The 23,105-nt window shown below is 48.8% G+C and overlaps 1 protein-coding gene across 1 annotated transcript; it reads right to left on the reverse strand.

The window, feature by feature from the left end:
* Positions 1 to 18,317: 18,317 nt before the first annotated feature.
* On the reverse strand, positions 18,318 to 20,284 carry Ccl19 (C-C motif chemokine ligand 19). The gene is made up of 4 exons (XM_038348258.1): positions 19,999 to 20,284; positions 18,925 to 19,057; positions 18,641 to 18,734; positions 18,318 to 18,550 (listed from the first exon to the last, which is right to left on the reverse strand). Exons 1-4 carry the CDS (start codon positions 20,057 to 20,059, stop codon positions 18,530 to 18,532), a joined length of 309 nt encoding a protein of 102 aa, XP_038204186.1. The 5' UTR covers positions 20,060 to 20,284; the 3' UTR covers positions 18,318 to 18,529.
* Between the last annotated feature and the right edge of the window lie 2,821 nt (positions 20,285 to 23,105).

The raw sequence follows: 23,105 nt of genomic DNA on the forward strand, positions 1-23,105 counted from the left end.
AAAAGGGTATCAGAACCCTCAGAAATGGAGTTACAGATGGTTGTGAGCCACCACATAGACACTGGGACACAAACCAGGGTTCTCTGTAAGAGGAGTAAGTGCTTTTAACCTCCGAGACATCTCTTCAGCCTCTCAATTTCAATTTTTAAAAAAGGTCATTTATTTATGTACTTTATATATATGGGTTTTTGTCTGCATATACACATGACAATAGGAAAGGGCATCAAATCTCATGGGACTACAATTATAGATGGTTGTGTGTTGTATGAGAGAGGGCCTGCTTTTGGTCTCGGCCTCCCTGCTAGCTTACACCCGAAATAATCACACAAAAACTGTATTCACTTAAACACAGCCTGGCCCATTAGTTCTAGCCTCTTATTGGCTAACTCCCACATCCTGATTCAACCCATTTCTATTAATCTACATGTCACCACGAGGTCGTGGCTACTGGGAAAGATTCAACATGTCTGACCTGGCAGCTCCATGGCAGCTCTCCCTGCCCTTCTTCCCAGCATTCAGTTCTGTCTACTCCACCTACCTACGTGCTGCCCTATCAAAAGGCCAAGGCAGTTTCTTTATTCAACCAGTGAAAGCAACACATAGACAGAAGAACCTCCTACACCAGTTGTGAGCTACCATATGGGTGCTGGGAATTGAACTCATTAACCTCCAGAAGAGCAGCCAGTGCTCTTAACTACTGAGCCATTCCTCCAACCCTATTTCAATTCTTATCTACATTGTTCCAAACATAAAGCCACTCTAGTACAGAACAAAACAATAAATCTAGAACTGAGCAAAAATTTCCATTAGATCACCCCTTTTTAATAAGTCAGTATATCATTATGCTCTCCAAGTGGTTTCTGAAAGCATTTCTCCAAATAGTTCTCCTAGGAAAAAAGAATTGTCTTTGTATGATTGTGTGTGCAATTGTGTGCATGCCTGTTTAAGTCTGTATTGTGACTATACAGTTGTCTTTGTATGATTGTTTGTGCAATTGTATGCATGCCTGTTTAAGTCTGTATTGTGACTATACAGTTGTCTCTGTATGATTGTGTGTGCATTTGTGTGCATGCCTGTTTAAATCTGTATTGTGACTATACAGTTGTCTTTGTATGATTGTGTATGCAATTGTGTGCATGCCTGTAAACTAAACACTGAATACGTGTCCATCCCTCCTTCTTCTGCTCTCCCCGTCTTCCTAGCACCCTTCCCAGTCCCTGAATAACCTTCCTGATTTCTTCCTACTCTCCTTCCCCATCCCCAGCATCCACCATTGCAAGATTCTGTCTGTTTGTGTTTTAGATGATGTCTCCCTTTGTAGCCCAGGCTGATCTGTAACTCACTGTGTAGCCCAGAGTAGCCTCGAAGCTTCAACCTCTTACCAGAACTATTACTACTTCTTCTTCCTTCTCCTCTTCTGCCTTTTTCCTCCTTCAAGAGAAAGCCAGGAGTGGGAGTGGTGGTACATTTCTTCCTTCCTTTCTTTTTTCTTTCTAGTTTATTAACTTTATTTTTTTTGTTTTTTGTTTCCAGTTTATTTATTTTTTTTATTAAAAATTGCCATCTCCTCCCCTCCTCCTCCCCTCTCCCTCCCCTCCACCCACACCCCCACTCCCTCCCCCTCCAGGCCAAAGAGCCATCAGGGCTCTCCACACCATGCTGAGTCCAAGGTCCTCCCAACTCCCTCCAGGTCCAGGAAGGTGAGCAACCAAACTGACAAGGCTCACACAGATGTGCATTGGTGTGATGGTATCAGATCCCCTAGATCTAAGTAACAGACAGTTGTGAGCTGCCATGTGCATGCCGGGAATTGAACCCTGGTCCTCTGAAAGAGCAGCCAGTGCTGTTAACAGCTAAGCCATCTCCCCAGTCCCTTGCCTCAACTTGTAAGTGCTGGTATTACAGAGGACATGTGCCCATTCTGACCCTCTTCAAGACTGACCTACAGTTGTCATAACTGAGTGAGGACTAGTGGTATTTGTTTTTCCATGCCTGGCTTGTGTCTCTTGACCAAAGATTCTGAGGATGCTTTTTCATGTTATCCCTCTGCGGGGCTCAGCTTCACAGGACCTGCGGGGGACGTTGTATGCCCAGGGAAAGGAGGACATAGGACTGGCTTGAGATCTCAACTTTGAGGCCTGCAGAGGGAGTCTAGTGAATGACTAACTTCCAAGGCAGAACCAGGGCTCTGGCTGAAAACACGAGGATGTAATATTCCAGAAAGAACTGGAAATGAACAGGAGACCGAATGACTCAGCTTCTGAAATTCCCTGGCCCTGGGGAGGGGTCCATTTCACTTCCCATGATACCCAAATCTGATCATGTCTAGGGGGTCGTGGCTCAGACCCAGGGGCAGAGCTTGGCCCTGTGGGCCCGGAGTGGGTGGAACATTGCCAGTCTCAGAAGAGCTGGAACACAAGGAGGGGCAAAGTCTTGAGCAACAACACAGCCCCCCTTCCCTGTTTCCAACCCTCTGGAACTTGAAGTAATGTCATGTCTGGGGTTTGTTTTTTAATGCCTTTCTCCATTAGCACAGCCCCAGGGTGCCTGGGCTTCTACTGAGCTTGCTTGGGAGAAATGCAGGAAACTGGGGCCCCTGGAAACCAAGCAGAAGTGACCCACGCAGTTAGAGATGTGGAGTTCTGGAGGAATAGAGAGAGACAGGGGAGGCACGTGATGGAGGGAGCTTTGAGAATGAGTGGGGCTCTGGGAAGATGGGCTGGAGAGGTTGAGCCAGCACAACGGCAAGCCCCAAGACTCAGGAGAGACAAAGGAATTGTGGTTCTCTCAGTGTAGGTAAGGAGCAGAGCAGAGCCGTAGTGGTGGCGGTGGTGGCAGAGGTGGTGGTGGTGGTGGCTGCGGCAGTGGCAGAGGTGGTGGCGGCAAGAAAGACTGTAGTGGCTGCGGACCGAGAGAGCTATTTCTGGTCAGATTCCTGGGGGTGGAGTCGGGATGGCTAACCCAACTCCAGTGCACAGTCCCAGAGGCTAGGCTGGAAAACAAGTGCCTGGAGTATTGGGCTTTTAAGAGAGCCCTGTGTTCAGTACTGCAGCTGCCCTGAGAGGGAGGGGCAGGAGGCAGAGGTGGGCTTAGGACAGGGGACTGAAGAAGCCGTGCAGAGACAATGAAAGAGTAAGAGACCCCTGCCCTTAGCCCACTCCGGAGGAAGAAACAGATGGACGAGCCTAGGAAACATAGATCCATGTCTGGCTTCCAGGCTGTGGAGCCAACAGCCTATTTGGTTGGTTTTTTTTTTTTTTTTTTTAATTGGCATTCTGACAGATGTCTGATTCCAAAACCAACATCAAGATTCTCAACACGTCCCTCCCAGTTTGTCCCCTTTCCCAGGCACCCGTCTCTGAGAATGTCACCACCATCCTGCCAGTTGCTCAGGCCTGAAGCCTGTTATCCTGGGTTTTCTGTTTCCTTCATGCTTCATAAACAGAACCTCTGTGCTTAGCCTGTTGCTCCACTTCATATGCATGTTTAGCATCCCTACTCTTTCCCATTGCTCCCTCCTGGCATAGGCCAGTATCAACTCCGTTGACTTTCTCTATCTCTCTTATAAGTACCCATTTTCCAGGCCACCAATGGGGTCTTTTAAAACTTTAAACATGGTCATGTTACTTCTTGGCTGCAATCTCTCAGAGTACTTAAAATTAAATCTTCATTCCTTCCTGTAACCTGCAAACTCACAGGTCATCAGGTCATGCGACTCTGGCCTCCTAGTCCCTCCTCATTTTATTACCCTCCCTTCCCTGTCTACTAGGCCCCAGCCACACCAGCCACTTCTCTTTCATGACTGACTTTTCTTTTAGGCACCACCTCAAAGAGGTGTCCCCTGGGCATTCTATCCTAATGGTAATAGGATACACCTATAGGCTGTGGCCATGGCAGTGTCTCGGCCCATGAACTCAGTAGTGTGTAAAATGTCTGTGGCCAGTTCTTGTTCTTGTTGATATAAAAAGAAAGTAACAAACACCTACTAAATCCTCGGAAGGGTTTCAGAACTCATGACCATAGATAGCTTTCCTTTTTTTTTTTTTTTTTAAAAAAAAAAAAAAAAAAAACAGGGTCTCACTATGTAGTTCTGGCTGAGCTGGAACTGACTGTGTAGACCAGGCTGTCCTTGAACTCACAGTTATCCATCTGCCACTTCTTCCTGAGTCCTGGAATTAAAGAGGTGCACCACCACATCCTATCTATCTTTTTTACTCAGTTTTTCCCCTCTCTGTGCTTGTACTTGCTTGATTTCCCCTTTCTTTTACCCTCCTTTGTTCCATTCTTGAATGTGACTTTTTATGGTGGTATTATTACTCCCACCAAGATTCTGATTTAGTTCTTTCCTTGGGATTGCTCTCTTGATATTAAGTACGGTCATGTGACCCACTTCTGCAAAAAAAAAAAGTGAGCAAAAGTGGTATGTGTCACTTGTGATCAGAAACATTTAAGAAAATGTCCTCTCGCTGTCTTTCTCAACTGTTCATGGGAACATGTGTTGAGATGAAGGGTGTGTGAGCAAAGATCAAAGCGGCTTGGCATGTGGCGCTGCCACATGGAGCCCAGCTGTGCTAAGTGCTTGCCTGGACCCAGAGTGGCTCTGTGTTTGTGTGGGAACAGAATTTTGTTGTGTTAAAGTGCTCAGATTTGGGTGCACTTGTCAGCATAGCGTAACTCAGTCTATCCTGTCAATCAGAGGCAGTTTGGTGGTTGCAGAAAAGAGATCACAAGAAAACTAGAGGAGGAAGGAATGTTACCCTGAGGTCTTAGAGTTGGATATTGTCGTAGACTGAATCATGCCGCTCTGAATTCATATGATGGAGACTTATTCTCAGTGCCACCATATCTATAGACAGGACCTTAATCGGCTCCATTCAAAAGGTAGAGACAGGAGGATTAGGAGTTCAAAGCCATCCTCGGCTATATAGTGAGTTTGGGGTGAGCCTGAGCAAATGAGACCCTGTCTCCAAAACAAACAAACAAATAAACAAACAAACGAAAATAGAGTTAAATGAAGTCATAGAGATGGGAACAGTAAGCCAATGTGTGCCTTTAAGAAAATATTCTCTCTCTGTTACACACACACACACACACACACACACACACAGAGAGAGAGAGAGAGAGAGAGGAATGAGAAGGTTCTAAAGTGGTTAGGAAAAGAGCCCTCATCAGAAACTGACTACATTGGTACCATGATATTGGTTTTTCAATCTCTAACATTGTGATAAAATAAATTTCTATGGTTTAAGCTGCCCTGCCTATGGTGTGTATGTGTGTCTTAATGATAATCTGAGCTGACCAGGACAGATGTGCTAGTTACTAAGGTTCTAAGTGAAGCAAAGATGATACTATGTTGTTTTTAACTCTAAGACATACACCAGTGTTGGATAGTCACAGAACAGACCGTCTAGACATTCCTCTTTCTCACTGCCCAGACTTCACCTTCCCGATGTTTGAGAAATGGTCTGCTCAGCTTGCTTTGCACCATCGAATCCAAAAGTCATGCTCTCGTTTCTCCAGCTCCCTTTGCAGGTGAGATGCAGACACACAGCATAGACTTTGCTAATTAGAAAAACCTTTCAAGTGTCATGATTAGGAAGCTAGACCTGATGAAAAGGAGCTGGGTTATCAGAGAATCTATTCTGGAGAAGATAGGAGCGGTGGCAGAAATAATGTCCGTTTTACAGGGGCAACTGAAGCTAGTATTAGAGAGCTTGTGACCGGCTGGCCATCTACACAAGTGGAGGATCTGTCTGTCTGTCCATCCATCCATCTATCCATCCACCCACCTACCCTTCTATCTGTCTGTCTGTCTGTCAATCATCTGTCTGTATATCTGTTTATCTCTGGGATAAACAGATCTGGATAGATCTGTTCATCTATCTCTGGGATAAGTTAAGTACATGTGCTACCACTGAGCTAGCCCCCTGGTCTGTCTACTTAAAAAGATCACACCAAACTAACAGAGTGACAAATGCAAAGTGTTTGTCCTCCCATCTTGAAAAACTATGCTTCAAGAACAACTTGAAGGTCAAATTTGAGTTTGGAATCTTTGGACTTTGGAGGTTCCATGGTGAAGTGGGTTTCAGCTCACTTTCATTGCTAATAACACACTACCACACACAGGTTAGTTCATTGCTAATAACACACTACCACACACAGGTTAGTTCATGAAACAAGGAGGTTTATTTTGGCTTATAGCTGTAGTCTGAGGTTAAAGGTCACACCTGGTGATGGTTTTCATACTGTGAGAGGCCTGCGGTGGCACCAAGGTGTCACGTGACAACAGATTTCTCTGGTCTCTCTACTTCTTACAAAGCCACTAGAATCATGAGGCTTACCCTTGTCTTATCCACCCCAAAATCACCTCACAAGCCCTTCACTGGTCTCTGCCTTCTGTCAGTCAATGAGCATTGAGTTTCTGTGTGAATTCCACAGGAAGCCTACTCAAGCCTTTATGAGTGATAAGGAAAGGGCCGATTCTCACCTTCGATTGTTCCTTTCCTCTTCCTACTTGAATTCCTATCTTATTCACTTTAAGGGTCTCGTAATCCTGAGGGCAAACATTCCAGCCCACACTTAAGTACAAGCTCCATATTCCTTACACATAGCTACTCTTGGCCACCCTCTGGACCTAATGCTGTATCATCAGTGCCATGGTCCATCCTGGGAAGGACAGAAGAAGAGGAGGCCCACAATGGTACTGGGGTGTCTGGGACCAGCCTTGACAAAAATACCTCTCACCAGGGTAGAGGCGTGGGAATTTAGAAATATAGTAAAGAATATGAAGATGCAAATGAAAATAATAAAGCAGAAACACATAGGTCAGTATCCCGAGGGAGTTCCAGTGAGTACTAAAAATTCGCCCGCGAGCCGGGCGGTGGTGGCGCACGCCTTTAATCCCAGCACTCGGGAGGCAGAGGCAGACGGATCTCTGTGAGTTCGAGGCCAGCCTGGTCTACAAGAGCTAGTTCCAGGACAGGTTCCAAAAGCCACAGAGAAACTCTGTCTCGAAAAACCAAAAAGAAAAAAGAAAAAAAAAATTCACCCGCGTTTAATTTCCAACTGCTTGAAATACCCCTGACCCCAAAAGGTAGGAGAAAGACAAAAGACTGCATTAACACGATACAAGGAAATGAATTTACCAATTGAAGGTCATGGACTACATTCATAGTTAAACATTCTGTTGCTAGAACAAAACAAGTCTTGCTCACCCACAAGACCAAAACACTCTGTAGGCAAACCACTCCCTGGGTGGAATCCCAAGTTATGTCCATAAAGGGAACTGGAACTTAGGTGGATCCTTAGACTCTTGTTGAGGTAGGAAACAGATCTACTTCTCTGTTCCTGGAGTACAGAGCTGGCTGTGAGCCACACCTGTTGATGATAACCTTGAGAGAGCAGAACTCCCGCTACTTCTTGGTGCTGCCTGGGTTTGTCCTGACTGTACTGCATGACTGCAGAGTGATCTTCCTGGGCTTCCTCATCTTCCCTGGGCTCCCCACCCCCACTTCTGCTTAAACCTACCAGAGGATGTCAGTGGCTTTGCAAGTAAGAATAATAATTGAAATTGCCTGGTGCGAGTGAGAAGGAAACATGGAACACACAACAAACCCGCTTAGGAGTTTATTAGAGAGGGCGTGTATAGGCCTGGGGAAGTCAGTGTGCAGAGAGAGAAAGATGGCACATCCAGATTTTAAAAGCTGCCTAGTGCATGTGCACAGGGGGTTGATGTGGCTACATCATACACAAATGACAGGGTTCACACATGTGCACAAGGACTTAGCTGAGTCATACATGGATGATGCAACCACGCCTGTATGCAAGGTTTAGCCGAGTCATATGTGGATGATATAATTCACACTGCACGTGGGTCATGTGGGGCCCTTTAGCATCCCCGGGGGCCATTAGGCACTTCTGCCTGAGGGCTTGTCTGTACATGCATGGACCCTGGAACCCTGAAGTATCAGCCTTATGTGGCTGAAATCATTACATTCCACTCTGTTGTTTATTATAAAAATTGGGGGTGTTTGGGATCTTTAATGGGTGGGAATGGAGTATCGTAAGGTCTCTCATCACTGCTTTCTGCTCATTTTGTGGGCATTGGAGAATTGAGATGCTTGACCTCATCCTGGGATGGCTGATTACTTTTGGGTTTTTTTCTGGGCTCTGTGGAACTGGCTGGTTGGCAGCTTGGGCCTTGCAAGATGCTGGAAAGGCAGAAAAAATACGTCTGGAAAAAATTTTAGATCCCGGTGATTAAGGGAAGAGAGTCCCAAGATGGAAGATAGAGGACTTGTTTTGGGGGGAAGGTGGAGGAGGGAATTTCCCAGGGGTTCCAGAAACCAGGAGTGATAAGGGAAGAATTAAATGATACTTATTTTGGGTGAGTCTGGTCCATTTAGATAGGTCCAATTGGTTCCCTGGAGCTTATGAAAAAAATGTTTGAAAAGAAATTTAAGACATAGTTACGATGGTATAGTGTTGGAATAGAAGATGGTGGGAAGGAGGGAGGAAAAGAATGGGGAATTATTAGGCCTTTTAATGTTTCACCTGAAGCAAATCTTAAGGCACTTGTTCTCCTTTAGCATCATGGTATTACCTTAACATCCAGGAGACACTGCTGCAGTCAGTGATAAACCTTTTTTGTTAAAGTCTGTTTTGGGAGTTTTGGGAGTCTGGGGCCGTAAGCAGGGTGCCCAGTCCTGAGTGGTGAGGTCCAGCTTCTTTGACAGGTATGCTACAGGTGCAAAGGAAGGTCCCAGCTGATGTCCTAGGACCCCAAGGGTGTATCCCTTCTTCTCTGTTACATAGAGGGAGAAAGGACGAGTTAAATCTGGGAGATGAAGAGCTGGGGCCTGGATAAGGGCTTGTTGGAGTCTCTGGAAGGGCTTAGTAATGGGATGGAGAAGGGGCTTGTGCAGAGAGCCGAGAGCTGCCACATATACGGGGTAGGTGAGGAGAGAAAAAGTGGGGATCCAGGAAAGCAGGAAGTCAGCTACTCCTAGGAACGATAAAAACCTCTTCTTTTGTAGAAGGAACTGCAAGGGACTGAATTAGCTTCTTTCTGTCTAGCATAATAGCTTTTTGGGTTGGGTTAATAGTTAATCTCAAGTAAATGACCTGAGAGGTAGACAGTTGGGCCTTAGGAGGTGAGATTCTATAGCCCTTTTGGGACAGGAAATTTAAAAGAGCAGAGGTATCAGTTTTGCTGATCTCCAAGGATGGACTGCAAAATAAAATATCATCTACATACTGTATGAGTTTAGACTTAGGGAGAGACAGTGAGAGATCAGAGGCTAAAGCCTGACCAAACAGGTGTAGGCTGTTCCAGAATCCCTGGGCAAGAATGGTCCAGGTGAGCTGTGTGGAGAGGCGAGTGTCAGGGTCAGTCAAGGAGAAGGCAAAGATTTTGAGATTGAGAGCTGAGAGGAATAAAGAAAAAAAAAACATCCTTGAGGTCTAGAACTGAGAAGAGGGAGGTTCCTGAGGGGATAGTGGAAAGAAGTGTGTAAGGGTTTGGCACTACAGGATGAAGAGGGACCACTGCAGAGTTAATGAGCCGGAGGTTCTGTTAGGTTTTTTAACAGCAAGTATAGTGGTGGGGCAAAGTAGCTTTTCTCTTAGGAGGTCAGAGATAATAGGTTGAGTTTCCTAAGGCTCTGGAGAGAGAGGGGGTACTGAGCTTGGGTAATGTACTTAGTAGGGTCTTGTAATTGGATAACGATGGAGAAATGGTGTTTAGCAACAGAGGGGGTTTGGGTGTCTCAGACTTGGGGGTTCACCTGAGAGGCTGGTAGAGGAAAAGACACATTGGAGCAGGGCGGTTGGGAGGCTAGAAGGAGGAGGAGGGGAGCTACTGGCGAGTCTGGGGTATGGTGAATGCAAGGAGCAAACGAAATGGAAGCTCCTACTTTTGCTAAAAAGTCTCTTCCCAGCTGGGTGGTGGTGGTGTACGCCTTTAATCCCAGCAATCGGGAGGCAGAGGCAGGCAGATCTCTGTGAGTGTGAGGCCAGCCTGGTCTACAAGAGCTAGTTCCAGGACAGGCTCCAAAGCTACAGAGAAACCCTGTCTCGAACCACTCCCCCCCAAAAAAAATTCCCATAAGAGGTACCAGGCAGGTTGGTATGACTAAAAATTCATGAGTAAGATAAATACCCCTAAAAACATAGTTAAGTGGCAGGATCAGCTGAGGTAGATAAGACTGTCCCCCTACCCCGACAATAGGGAAACTAGAAGAAGAGGTAGGATCTCAGAATTCCCTCAGTACTGAGTATGTGGCTTCAATGTGTAAGAAAAAGGAGATAGGTCATCCTGATACCGTGATGTTTACATGTGGCTCTCTGTTACAGATGATGGCTGCGGTTAGATCAAAGGAGCCCAGGTGACCTCACTCGTCCATGACCAGACCCAAAAGGTCAACTTGGGAATTTTCTGGGTTTGATGTCTCCATGCCACTATATGCACGAGGATAATTGACTGCCCAATGTCCTTCCCTATGGCATCTTGGACAAGGTCTTGCAGGACCAAGATGAGGATTAGGGCATGCTCAGACCCAGTAACCAGTTCTAGCACATTTAAAACACAGGCCTGGTGGTTCTCGAGCCCCAGAGGGCAAGGGAGCAGCACAGACAGCACAGATCGGGTAGTCTGTCTCCTCAGCAGGTCAGAGGGCCATGGCTAGCACATGACATTGGGCACCATGACAGTGATTGCAGGCTTTGTCATTCCTCGCATGGTACACCTTAAAAGCCAACTCTAAGACTTCTGCCTGCAGGGTCAAGGGGCCTTTCTCCAAACGTCTAAGTTTAGCCGTAATGTCAGGGTAGCACTAAGAAAAAAAATGAGTCATGTGTCTGCCTTCCGTGGTTTCTGGATCTAAGTTAGCATATTGTAACAGGGCTTTAGTGAGGCACTCCAAAAATGCAGAAGGATTTTCCTTCATATCTTAAATGACCTCTGAGAGATTATTATAGTTTACTGGCTTGAGGGCAGCTTTATGGAGACCTGCCAGGAGACAAGTCAAAAACTGGTCCCTAGCTAAAATCCCACTGGGAGTATTGTAGTTCCAGTGAGGCTCTTGCTCGGGGACCGCCCCTGCCCTTGGAGGCTGTGTTGCATGTGTTTGGTGAATATCATCTGCATGTAGTCTGGCCTGCTCCCAACTTCGCCTGTGCTCTTCAGGAATTAGGTTATTAGATAGGATCATATAGATATCATGAAAGGTGAGATTATTAGACTGGGCAATATATTGGAATTGCTTAATGAAAGTGGTAGAATTTGACGCATAGGACCCCAGTTTTGTTCTTATAAGGGAGAGTTCTGAGAGGGAGAAAGGAACGTGTACCCTAATCAATCCATCTATGCTGGCCACCTCTCACATGGGAGAACTGCAGCCGGTTTGGCTTGATCAGGGTTGGGTTCCATAGCAACACATGAGCGTGTGAGAGGAGGGGTAAAGGTGGGTGCCAGAGCCGGATGGCTGCTGCAGCCAGGCACTGGAGAGGAGGAATGGTCCAGCAGTGCTGATGGAGTAGTCAGTGTGGGGAGAGAGAGCTGAAGAGTGAGCAGAGGGAGGTGGCGAGGCAGCAGGAAGCAAAGGAGTGGAAGTATCTGTCTGCTGAGGTGGGGAAGGTGTGGATTCCTTAGCAGGGTCCAGAGCAGTAGCTGAAGGAACAGGGGTAGGGGCTGAGGGGATGGCGGTAGGCGCTAAAGGAATGGGAGTAGTACCCGCTGAGGTTGAAAAGGCGGGGTTCGTTAGCTGGGTCCAGAGCAGTAGTGGAGGGTTCTTCCAGCTCAGATGGCATAGCCAGGAACATGTGAGCAGGTGAACAACTTGCAAGGACAGAGGGCTTAGGCTTAGAGCTTAGATAGTAAAAGGCTTGGATGTAAGGAAACTCCTTCCATTTGCCTGTGTGCTGACAGTAGTTAGAAAGCTCCCATAGTATATAGGGATCAAAGGTGCCATTAGGCAGCCACTTTAGATTTCCATCTAAATTGTAACAAGGCCAATTTTTTGAACAAAGATGAACAAGTGTGGGACTCTGTAAGTAGGGAGGGCATTAAGGCCTGGGTTTTAGGGCCTCTAAAAGGCATCCCAGGCAGGAGGCTGGATTGATGGGCTTGGAAGGCTTGCTACCCATAGCTGAAACTGTGAAAACCCGTGAAGACGGTGACATCACAAGGCCTATAGGGAGACGTATCCCCTTTATAGGCAGGGTTTAAATTGGCAGTGAACACCACAGGACTTGTAGGAGCGTGTCCTCTGTCTACAGGTGGGGTGCTAAAGCTTGACTGGATCTGGTTGTGGTGACTTGGAAGCCAGAGAGGCCAGAGGCCACTCTGAGTGGCCTTTCATGGTGGGAGAAAAGAAAAGAAAAGAAAAAGACAAAAAGAGAAAGAAGAAGCTGAGGGACTCTGGGTCCCCAGTCTCGGGAGGACTGACCCCAGCTTGTCCAAACACAATTTTAGCTTGGGGAAGCAATCCAGAGATGAATGTAAGCAAAGGGCTCAACTGTTGCCATAAAGACCATGGTTGGGGGCTGTCTCCTCATTTCTAGGAACACCAGATTCTTTCCGGGAGCTCAACAGTCAATTCCTTGGATTCAGAGAAACACTTAAGCTGACCAGAATGGGGGAAACTCACCAATTGAAGCTGGTGTGCGTAGAAATTGTGCTCAGGCAAATGGAACATGTGGTTGTTGTGAAAAAAATATCTGGTTCTGGATCCTGACCCTGGGAGAGGAGCTCGGGGCGGGAGAGCCTCCCGAGTCTCACAGCAACAATGGAATTACCTGGTGCAAGTGAGAAGGAAACACGGAACACACAACAAACCTGTTTAGGAGTTTATTAGAGGGGGCGTGTACAGGCCTGAGGAAGTCAGTGTGCAGAGAGAAGGAGAGAGGAGGAAGATGGTGCATCCAGCTTTAAAGAGCTGTCTAGCACATGCACACAGGGGTTTGATGTGGCTATGTCATATGCAGATGATGGGGCTCACGCATGTGTGCAAGGGCTTAGCTGAGTCATACGTGGATGATGAACCATACGTGTGTGCAAGGGCTTAGCTGAGTCATATGTGGTTGATATAATCCACACCGCACATGATTCACACAGGACCCTTTCACATCCCTGGGGTCCATTAGGCACTTCTGCCTGAGGGCTTGTTTGCACATTTGGACCCTAGAACCCGGAAGTATCAGCCTTATGTGGCTGAAATCATTACAGTAATGATGCTTTCATTTGCCTTCTATAAGCAGGAGGCACTCCATGAAGCCTGAGACAAAATTCATTTAGCCCATTATTGGGTTATCAGCTACCAATGTTTGTCATGAGTAACTATTCTGGGTTGCAGCCAGTGGCAAAGCACTACTTTGATGAAAAGAGATTTGGTAGGACCCTATATGATGACAGCTTTGAGAGTCCTGGAGGCCCTTAACATGGAGAGTCATGCTCTGACCCTCAATGCTGCCACACTGGGAGATGTCACGGATGTAGGCTATAGAGAAAGTGGTGGCCCTGGAGCTGAACAGTGTTTCTGGCCTTTCTTGTCAGGCTCCTTGTCTGATGGTGGTAGAATTTCTGAGGGAAGTGGTAATAATGGGGAGAATTTGACATCAATGGTGGTCCTGTCATTGATGAGGATTCAATAGGTACCGGGGCTGCTTGTCAAGGCTGGGTGTTCTCAAATTGCTGAGATCTTCACACCATTGGGATTCTGACAAGGAAGGCTGGCTTTCTTTTGGGGAGGATCCTTAAAATAATTGCCTGGTAGGCATGTGATTGTAGTGACTGAGGGGTTGATGGAAATAGGCTCAGACTTCCAGGGGTGGAGAGTCTGAGATCCACAGCTCTGGGAGATCCAGTTGACTTCGAGCTCTGATGTTTCCCATCTCTACCAGGTTGGAGACCAGGATGGCTCATGTTTTCTTCCCATTGGAGCCAAAGGAAAGAGCTCAAAATTCTAGGTACAAAAACAGGGTAAAGTCTCCCTGGTCCTCAGAGTCTCCTTCTGCATCCTGTCTTCTGCCTGCCTGCTTGAAACCCTCCAGGAAATAGAAGTAGTCCTTGCAATTGTGTCCTCTAGGCGACTATCCCTCCACTGTCATCACCAAATACTTTGTTCTTCAGACTGGGTCCTGGCAGGTTAGCACAGAGGCCCTCAGTGCCCTGGCCCTTCCATTTTCCTTTCCTCTTGGCATCACCAGGTCCTGGTCTCTCCCCGTCTTATTCCTCGGGAACACGGAGCGGCGGGCGAGCTCTGCAGCCTCGTCCCATATTCCATAGGAAAACTGATGCGGTGCAGATTTCCTTGTTGCAGCCCTGGAGAATCTCACTGCCCTTCTGCTGGAGAGTGTCAAGAGGCTGGATGCTCTCCAGGGGCCATTTCTATTTCTGAGTTCAAGCACTGCCTGGGTCTTCCAGCTTCCCTCTGGTTGTTTTCCCTACTCAGCTCTTCCTCGCTAGCCAAAGCCCATCCACCCCAGCCAGACAACACAGTCCTCTGGCCCCGAGTTCAAGCACTGCTGATGAGGCAGACTTGGGCTTCGGTGCCAGCTTTGCTACATACTGCTTTTGTGGACCTGAGCGGTCACGCTACTTCTCCATACCACAATTTCGTCATATGGCAGTAATGACGTCCTCCAGGCTACTGGAGGATACAATGACGTAATGCAGATGAAGACCTGGGCTTGGAGACTGGCACATGGTTGCTATGTGGGAGTGGCTAAACCTTTACATCTGGCCCTGTCGTTCTGTTTCGTCTACGGCATGGGCCAGTTCAGAAAGATGCATTCTGGGACTAAACTGCCCTGCTGGAACCCCAGCTCTGCCACTTTCCTGCTGTCTAGCTTGGGCAAGTTACCTCCCTTCTGTTCCTCTTTTTTTCACCTACAGCATGAGATTGGTCTTAGTCCCTACACCAGTGTCCAGCACCTAGAAAGCTACAGAGCCATGCACATCCACGTGGACAGAGCCTGGGGGAGAGGGCATCTGGGAAAGCTGGTGTCCAGAGAAATGCCTATTCTTGGAGGAAACTCCCCAGCTGGAAATCTTGCTCCTTTGTAAGACTATTTCCAAGACTTCCTGCTGATTCTGAATTTCCCGGAGGGTAGAAGAAGGGGGTGGCATGGGGTGGGGGCTTGTCGAGAAGTGGAACCAGAGATTATCAAAACCGTATGGGGTTGGTTCTGGCCAAACACTTAATCCCACAACAGAGGCTGCTCCGACTGCCTTGAGAAGCAGGTGTGTGCTGTGTGTGTGTATGTGTGTGTGCATGTGTGTGTTAGGAAGGGACTATGCTCGATTTAATTTTTTGTTAATCATATATGTGTTGGAGCTTATTCTGTGCCAACCACGCAAAGCACTGTTGGCAATGGATGTGGACAAGGTTCAATCTCTTCCCCAGGGAATTCTCAGCGGATGTTGATGGCAGGAAGCTTCATCTGAAAAGGCTGGGAGCTCCCTGAGCAGGAGGGACCTTAGGTGGCTTTGGCAAGCTATTCGCTTCAGGACCCTGGGCCTTCAGGAACCTTGAGTCTTTATGACAGAAGGTATCAGCCTACTTCAGGTCTTGAGCTTGTAGTCAGTGCTGTGTACTCCAGGGAGGAAAATGCCTGTGTAGAGTGTGTAGCAAGCCTCCATATCCTGCTTGGGGAGCTAGGAATCCATGCTTCCTGTCAGAGACAAGCAAGCAGCAGGCCATCCTCATCAGTGGATTCTAGACAAACTGGAGACATGGAATCGCCATGCTGAGAAGGTTTGAGCAGGAGGAGGCAAGCCCCACCATCCCATTTCTAGAGAGACTAAGACCCAGTGCCTGGAGGGGGTTGGCCATTACAGCTTGGGTGTGGGAAGCAGAGGAAGCCAACTGGAAGGTAATGGCTGGGGGAGTTATGTATACCGGTAGGGGAGGTTATATGCCTGTTTCTTGTGGGCATTCACTCCCTACATTCTTACTTTACCAGGCTTTCCTAGTCAAGCAGGAGACTTTGACGTAAGGCATGCCACTAGCTCCTAGATTTTCTTTCTTCCTTAGCCCTGGGGTCCTAAGAAGCGGGAACATTTCTGGGTCTGTCGGCTATTGGGGAAGCCGGGTACAAAGTTGAAGGTTTAGTGTGAGATCAGAAGGTCCAGGAGTCAATTCTCTGGAAGAACTCAACAATCGGGCCCTTCCTGCTGCCGGACACACGGCACTGCACCCTGGTCAGGCCCTTCCTGCTGCCAGACACACAGCACTGGAGCTCTGGGCTGGAGACTGTGGAGGGAGCTTGCCCAGTCACTCAGTGACAGGGTGGAGACAGGGCTGTGAGGCTGGCCCGGACCCTGGGATCAGGATGTGCTCTTTCACCTCCCAAAGTCAGAGCCATGGAGTTAATGTCCAAGGGTCTCTGTCCTGGCAGCATCTTGGGCTGGCCTTCCATGCTCGCCTCTTCTGTTCTTTCTATTTCTCTGAGGCCCAAGGCACCAGAGGGAGGATTTATGTCTGACGTCTCAGTGACCCTGGGACCCGAGCAAGATCTGAGGCAACATCTCCCACCCCGTATGTTGTCTGTGGGAGGCAGAGAACCCCATGGCTGGGCAACTCTACAGACAGACTAATGGACTGGTACACGGGAAGTGGGTATGGGGGCGGTGGGTGGGTGGAGGTCAGCTACAGGCGTGGATGCATGAAGGGGTGGATGATTTACATCAGTAAAAACAGCTTTCTAGCCATAGCAACTGTTCTGGAAACCACCCTTTGGGACCCTGAGACCTGAGATACTTGAGGTTTTGAACACCTGTCTGTAGAAGAAAAGAGGCTGCCACACTTCCTGTAGCCCAAGGCTCTCTGCTTCTCCTCTTTGCCCCATTGTAACTCCCTCCCGCCACCACCCCTCCCCCCACACTGGATCTCTCACACACCTGGATGCTTGAACACCTGTCTGGACAGCAGAGACAGGGGTGCCTGAGGGCTGGAGAGGGATGGGGGAGCATGATCCCCTCACTTCAACTTCCCCTTAGTCTTGCCCAGCCAGGCCTGGCTTGGTTACTGGCTGATGCTTATCTGATAAAATAATGGTTTCTCTTGCCAGACAAGAGAAAGAGAATCTATCTGACTCTAGGAACTTGAACTCGCCAGTCTCGCTGGATAGGCCCTTGGAGGTCATACCCTGTAAGCTTCCACAGGAAGCCTCCCAGGCACAGAGCATTGCTGTGGGCTGTTCCAAGAGCCACAGGATCTTTGTCCTGCAGATAAGACTCTCTAAGACTCAGTGTTGCATGTGTGCACGGAGGGGGTGGCCCGTGTGCACAGAGGGCGTGGCCTGTGTACGTAGAAGGGTGGCCATGAGGTTCTTCCATGCTGAATCTTGCAAGTGTCCCTGGATGCTCTTTTCTTCTACCCCATGGGCCTGTCTTCCTTCCCTGATCCTTGGGTCCCAGTCAGCGTCTTTGATATCTGGCCCCAGGATTGCTCTGATGGGGTAGCCTGCTCAGGCTGTCTGAGACAGAGGGCTGATCTTGAGGTCAGATTTAGAAGGGCTGGAATGGAAGATGGGGCCTACCCTCCACGGCTGCTGACCCCTGTCTCTCGTATTTGTTCATTCTCTAAGAAAATGTGTATTGACTCCCTTTCTTGTACCAAGCGATCTGTTGGAAACCAACACAGAAATGACCTTTGTCCAGGGAGAAGGACAAACTAGCAAAATAGGTTACTGTAATGAATGCTGTGTGTGTGCATGTGTGTGTGTGCATGTGTGTGTGCACGTGTGTGTGTGTGCATGTGCAGGTGGGTGGTATGTGGGGAGAACAAGGCAGGGCAGAGCCATGGGCATGGGAGGAAGCAAAGCTGCCTAACCCAGTCTGAGTCAGGGATGATTTTCTGGAGGAGGAAACCTCCAGCCCAGAACAGAAGCGGGGGTGGGGGGGTGGAGAGAAGACTGCTGGAGGGAGCAACATGGTGGCTAGGAAGTTCTCCTGGGCAGTAGAGCCGCATCCTCTGCCCCTCCTCTTATCCCCATTGAAGCTTCCCTACTCCTCATCCCTGAGACACCTGGACGCGGAAACACCCGCCTGGATGGTGAAAACAGAAAAGTCTGAGGCTTCCGGGGCCTTTGTTCAGCGAGCTGATGGAAGTTTTGTGTGGCTGAATAGAGAGTGACGGGCTGGGGAAAGATGAACTAGGTCCTTGACGGTGGGGCTGGCTCTGGGAGCGGCAGAGTGTGAGGTGGGGGCCGATGAACAGATTGCTTAGAACTCAGGGTGCAAAATATATGCTGCCATTCCACCTCCTCCCTTCCTATTCCTGTCCTCCTGGGGAGAGAGTGAGCAGACAGACAGATCCATCGGTACCAAGCAGCTTTATTGGAAGCCCTGCAGTCTAGCCAGGGAGAGGCTGTGCATATTCACATTGATGCTCTAGGCACAGCCCTGGCTGGGTTAGGTCTGGTGCATTAGGAGGCCTGGTCCTCTCTTCTGGGCCTTGGTTCCTTGAACCAGGGTGATTCATATCCCTTTGCTCAAGACACAGGGCTCCTTCTGGTGCCGTCATGGTTAACTGTTGCTGCGTTTGCTCTAACAGAGGAAGGAGAAGCAGGGTCATGGGCTGGAATCTTGGACAGGGGTTTGGAGGATGGAGGCGGGGCTGAGGAGGGTCAGGCTTGCCTTGGCAGAAGACTTCTTCAGTCTTCGGATGATGCGTTCCACCCAAGGCTGGTCTGGGGGTGCGCAGAGTTGGTAGCCCCTTAGTGTGGTGAACCTGCAGCCAGAGGTCAGAGGGAGTGAAGGCCTGGAATTCAGTTTCCTAGAAGGCTCTAGAATGAGGGGCAGAGGCTCGGAGGCCACGTGTGGGGACCTGCTTCTGGGACTTTATTGAAAGGTGGCCTCGGCCACGGGTCCAGGGATAAGGCTGACAGGGAGATGGGCTAGACATTCTTCCCACAACTCACACGACGGCAGGCACCCTGCAGCCATCCTTCATAAGAAGGTAGCGGAAGGCTTTCACGACGTTCCCAGGGATGGGGCGCTGGGTCACAGACAGACAGCAGTCTTCCGCATCGTTGGCACCCCCAAGAGCTGGGGCTGAGATACGAGAAAGAAGGGGAGAAGATGTGGAGGCCATGAGGAAGGAAGGCCGCGGCCCTAAGTGACTTCAGCAGCGTCTCTGTTGAGAGGGGACCAGACCTGGTAGGCAGCTGTCATGTGCCACTGTGGCCCTGGCTTCTGCTGAACGTATCACAGTCGTCTAGGGCATTTAATAAATGACCATTTCTGTATGTCTTCTTGCTGCCCTAGGCACACACCCTCTCCTAGATTTTCTCCATTTTCACCATGTTTCAGCAAATAGAGAGTTAATGGTAGTCACAGTGCTGGGGCAGGGGAAGCTTGGCTTGGCTGAGGACCTTTGCAGTCCTATGAACTACTACATAGCCAGCAGACGGCTGTCGCACCGCACGGCCCGGCTATTAGGGAAACTGAGACAAAAGGATCGATTGCTTGAGCCCAGGACTTTGAAGCCAGCCTGGGTAACGCCAACAGACCCTATCTCAAAAACCAAACCAAACCACCAAACAAGGCCACTAAAAAGGAACAACCAGAAGGGAACAGGTTGTTAAACACACCTGCTTCAGTGTTTCTCATTCTCTCAAACTGAAGCAGATACACAGCAAAGCTCTAATCCACAACCCCGGTGGTGGGATCGAAACCAGGGCTTCAGACATGACACACACACTCCAACTTAGTTATACCCCTAGGTTCCTTCTGCTGCCTGGAAACGGAGGTATCAGGACATGAAGCCTGCAGAGAGATGGGCAACTGTAGGCCCCAGGATATGCCAAGAATGGAGCACATTGGAACTCGGGAATACAGGCACCCTCGTACTGGCAGGCACACACAGAAGGCACAAGACACCCCTAGATCCACTGACTATGAGCTTGCAGGGTCTTTCATGAGCGTCGTAACAGTCTGAGACTGAGACATCACCCACAAGCCATTGTCCCCCCCAGTCATCTCCTCAGCCTTACCTGGGAAGGTCCCGAGAACCAACAGGCTGAAGACCAGTAGTGGGGCCACACGGGGTGCCATGGCGGGTGAACTGAGGCCACAGAGAGTGCGTAAGCGTGAGAGTTCTTGGGTGTGTGCAGGAATCTGTGAGAGGCTGAAGCGCTGTCGGGTGTGCAGGGGAATTATCGGAAGCACTCGGGTGCCCTGGTGTGGTTTGAGAGGGTCCAGAGGCAAGAGGATGTGAGGCCGTGTGAACCCCTGTGAGCCCTGGAGAGCCTGTACGAGCCTCTGTGAGCCAGTAAGAGACTGCTCCAATTTATGCCCTGAGTTTTCTTTCACTTTCTGTCCAAAAATTCCCTGTCATGGCCCGTTTCGGTCTTCCCGTTTATCCCCCTCTGCCCTTTTTTTTTCTTTTGGCAAAACATGACCTTGGCTTCCTCCTTCTCCCCACTCAGTGGCTTCCCCCTCTGCTTTCTTTGGCTTTAGCTCTGAGAACTTCAACAGTCTGTCCAAAAAATAAAAAATAAATAAAAATAAAAAAATAAAAAACGAAAAGCACTGTGTCCTGTCGGCTCCAGGGAGAGGGTGTCTGCTGTTCTCTGTTAGTGCCACTGGCGTTGTCTGCTTAGGCCTGGGCATCGGAAGTGCTGTTAGGGCGGGGTAGTTAGGGCTGAGTTGGGAAGCGAAGCTGGAAGGGAAGGCTCCTGAGGACAAGGCCCAGGACCCTGATCCTATATCCCGAGCCCCTGCATCCCAACCACCTGAGCATCTACAGGCGTTTCCCGTTTCCCCAAATCCAGTGCCTAGGTCAGAGGAACAGCTGGAAGGAGCCTGGACCGGAACAGCCCCTGCCATCTTTTCCCTTCTCAATCCTGGGAACCAAGAGGGGATTTCTAAGGAGAGGGGCTGGCCAGCTCCTTCTGAGACAAACCCCTAAATTTCAAGGAATTGACAGATGAATAAATGATTTCCCACCCTTGTGGGAGAGATGAGTAGACCTCAGGAGAATAGCTAATATGGGTGCCCATCCAGCCATATGGACACCAGTTCTGGGCCCTCTGCACATGTGTGTTGTATAGATACATGTGTGTTTGTGTGCACGCCCATGTAGAGGCCAGAGGTTGATACCTACACTGTAGTGTTAGAGACAGGTTTCTCACTGAACCGGGAACTCACTGACTTGGCAATACCAGCAGGCTAGTGAGCTTCAGGCGTCCTTTTGCCTCTGCTTTCCCAAGTGCAAAGATTACAGGTGCCTGCTACTGTGCCCAGCTTTTAGGGTGGGGTCTGGGGATCCAAACTCAGGTCCTCTTGCTTGCTTGGCAGACACATGACTGTCGTAGCCGTCTCTCTAGCCCTTGGATCCTCTTTTTAACCAGGGAAGGGGAGCAATGTTTTCTTACATTTCTGACTTAAAACTTACATTAAAATTGCACCTATTTTTTGGGTGCTTGGGAGGGCCACATGAGTGGAGGTCAGAGGGCAACTTTGAGGAAGTTGGTTCTCCTGCCACTGTGGAGATGCTGGGGATCAAACCCAGGTCATCAGGCTTGATAGCAGGTGCCTTTACCGCCTGAGCGGGCTCTATATTTCTCAGATTCATCTTTATTTTCATTCATTAGCAATAACAACAGTAGCATTTCCGACTGTCCCCTGGGCTCTGAATCAATCTCTCTGCCGGCAGTACCTTGAGTCACCTTCCCAGGTGTACTACGACACGTGTTTATTATCTTGTGTTGTAATTCCTTTTCACATATCCAGAGAACGAGGCCCAGAGAGCACGATCACACAGACAGTTCTATCCCCCAACCATCTGTGCCAACAGTCTACTGGGCATAACATGCAGTGCAGAGCCCACAGTACGCCACAGAGGTGAGAAGCTGACCGCACCACCCACCAGCTGTGTGGCCGGGCAAGTTAGTCTCCGTGTCCTGGTGTCCTTAGAGAAAGGGAGACCGCGATACATTTGCCTTTTAGAATTAAATACTCAATTAAGTCATTTTAGCTCAGATGGTACACTGAGCCCTCCCTAACCTTTATTATCATTGCCTCCTTCCACACAGGTACCTGTCTGTTCATCTACAGGGTTGCCTATTCTGCTTTCTCCATCTTCCTCTGTTCCCCACTCTTCTTGTTTCCTGGATGGTTGACCTATGCAGGCTGCATTACCCAGGATCCTTTGCCCTTGGCTTCTGTTTGGGTGTGGTCAATGAGAGACAGCAGCAGGAGACAAGCGGACAGGAAAGAAACGTTGGGGTGTTCATTCCCCAATGCTTTTGTGCTGATGGGGCGCTGGCAGCTAAGAACGCAGTTATTCTCAAAGACTAAACTCTGTCAATAGCCTTAGCACTGCCTGGGATATGGCTGGACATCCGAACTACTCAGGCCTAGTACTCACATTTTGGAGATGGTCCAGCAAATTGTTTGACCATCTCCCAGATGATTCTCGTGCAAGCTAGAATTTGCTCTATAGTTGCAGGTCCTTTTTATTGTGGTTGTTTGGACAGTGTCTCACTGTAGAGTTCTGGCTGCACTGGTGTTCCTTGTGCAATTCAGAGTGTCCTCAAACCTCTGAAACTGTAAGAGAGCCCCTCCAATTAAATGTTTGGATTTATAAAAGTTGCCATAGTCCTGGTGTCCCTTCACAGCAATGAAAACCTTATCTAAGACACTTAGTCATCAGGGAGTTGTACTACTTGGGAAGGATTGGGAGGTGTGGCTTTGTTGCAGTAGGTGTGGCCTTGTTAGAGGAAGTATGTCACTGGGGTTGGGCTTTGAGGTTTCAAAAGCCCAAGCCAGGCCTGGTGTCACACTTTCTCTCTCTCTCTCTCTCTCTCTCTCTCTCTCTCTCTCTCTCTCTCTCTCTCTCTCTCTTTCTCTCTCTCTCTCTCTCTGCCTATGAGAGGAGCAGGCTCTTAGCTACTGCTCCAGACCTGCCCGAATGCCTCCATGCTCCCCGTCATGATGATTATGGCTTAAACCTCTGAAACTGTAAGCAAGCCACCAGTCAAATGCCTTATTTTGTTAGAGTCACCTTGGTCATGGTCACAACCACAGAGCAGTGGCTAGGGCCGTAATATCCTTTATCACAAACAGCATATGCATGTCTCCATGTTCTCTGAGCTGT

This window comes from Arvicola amphibius, chromosome 11 (assembly GCF_903992535.2).
Source record: "Arvicola amphibius chromosome 11, mArvAmp1.2, whole genome shotgun sequence".
NCBI lineage: Eukaryota > Metazoa > Chordata > Mammalia > Rodentia > Cricetidae > Arvicola > Arvicola amphibius.

Excerpts from the sequence above, each read along its gene's own strand:
- Ccl19 (XM_038348258.1), bottom strand. The coding sequence starts at position 20,059 with ATGGCACCCCGTGTGGCCCCACTACTGGTCTTCAGCCTGTTGGTTCTC. Across the intron at positions 18,735-18,924 it reads TGCAGGGTGCCTGCCGTCGT|GTTCACCACACTAAGGGGCT; the intron begins GTGAGTTGTGGG and ends CTCTGGCTGCAG. Across the intron at positions 18,551-18,640 it reads TGAAGAAGTCTTCTGCCAAG|AGCAAACGCAGCAACAGTTA; the intron begins GCAAGCCTGACC and ends TTCCTCTGTTAG.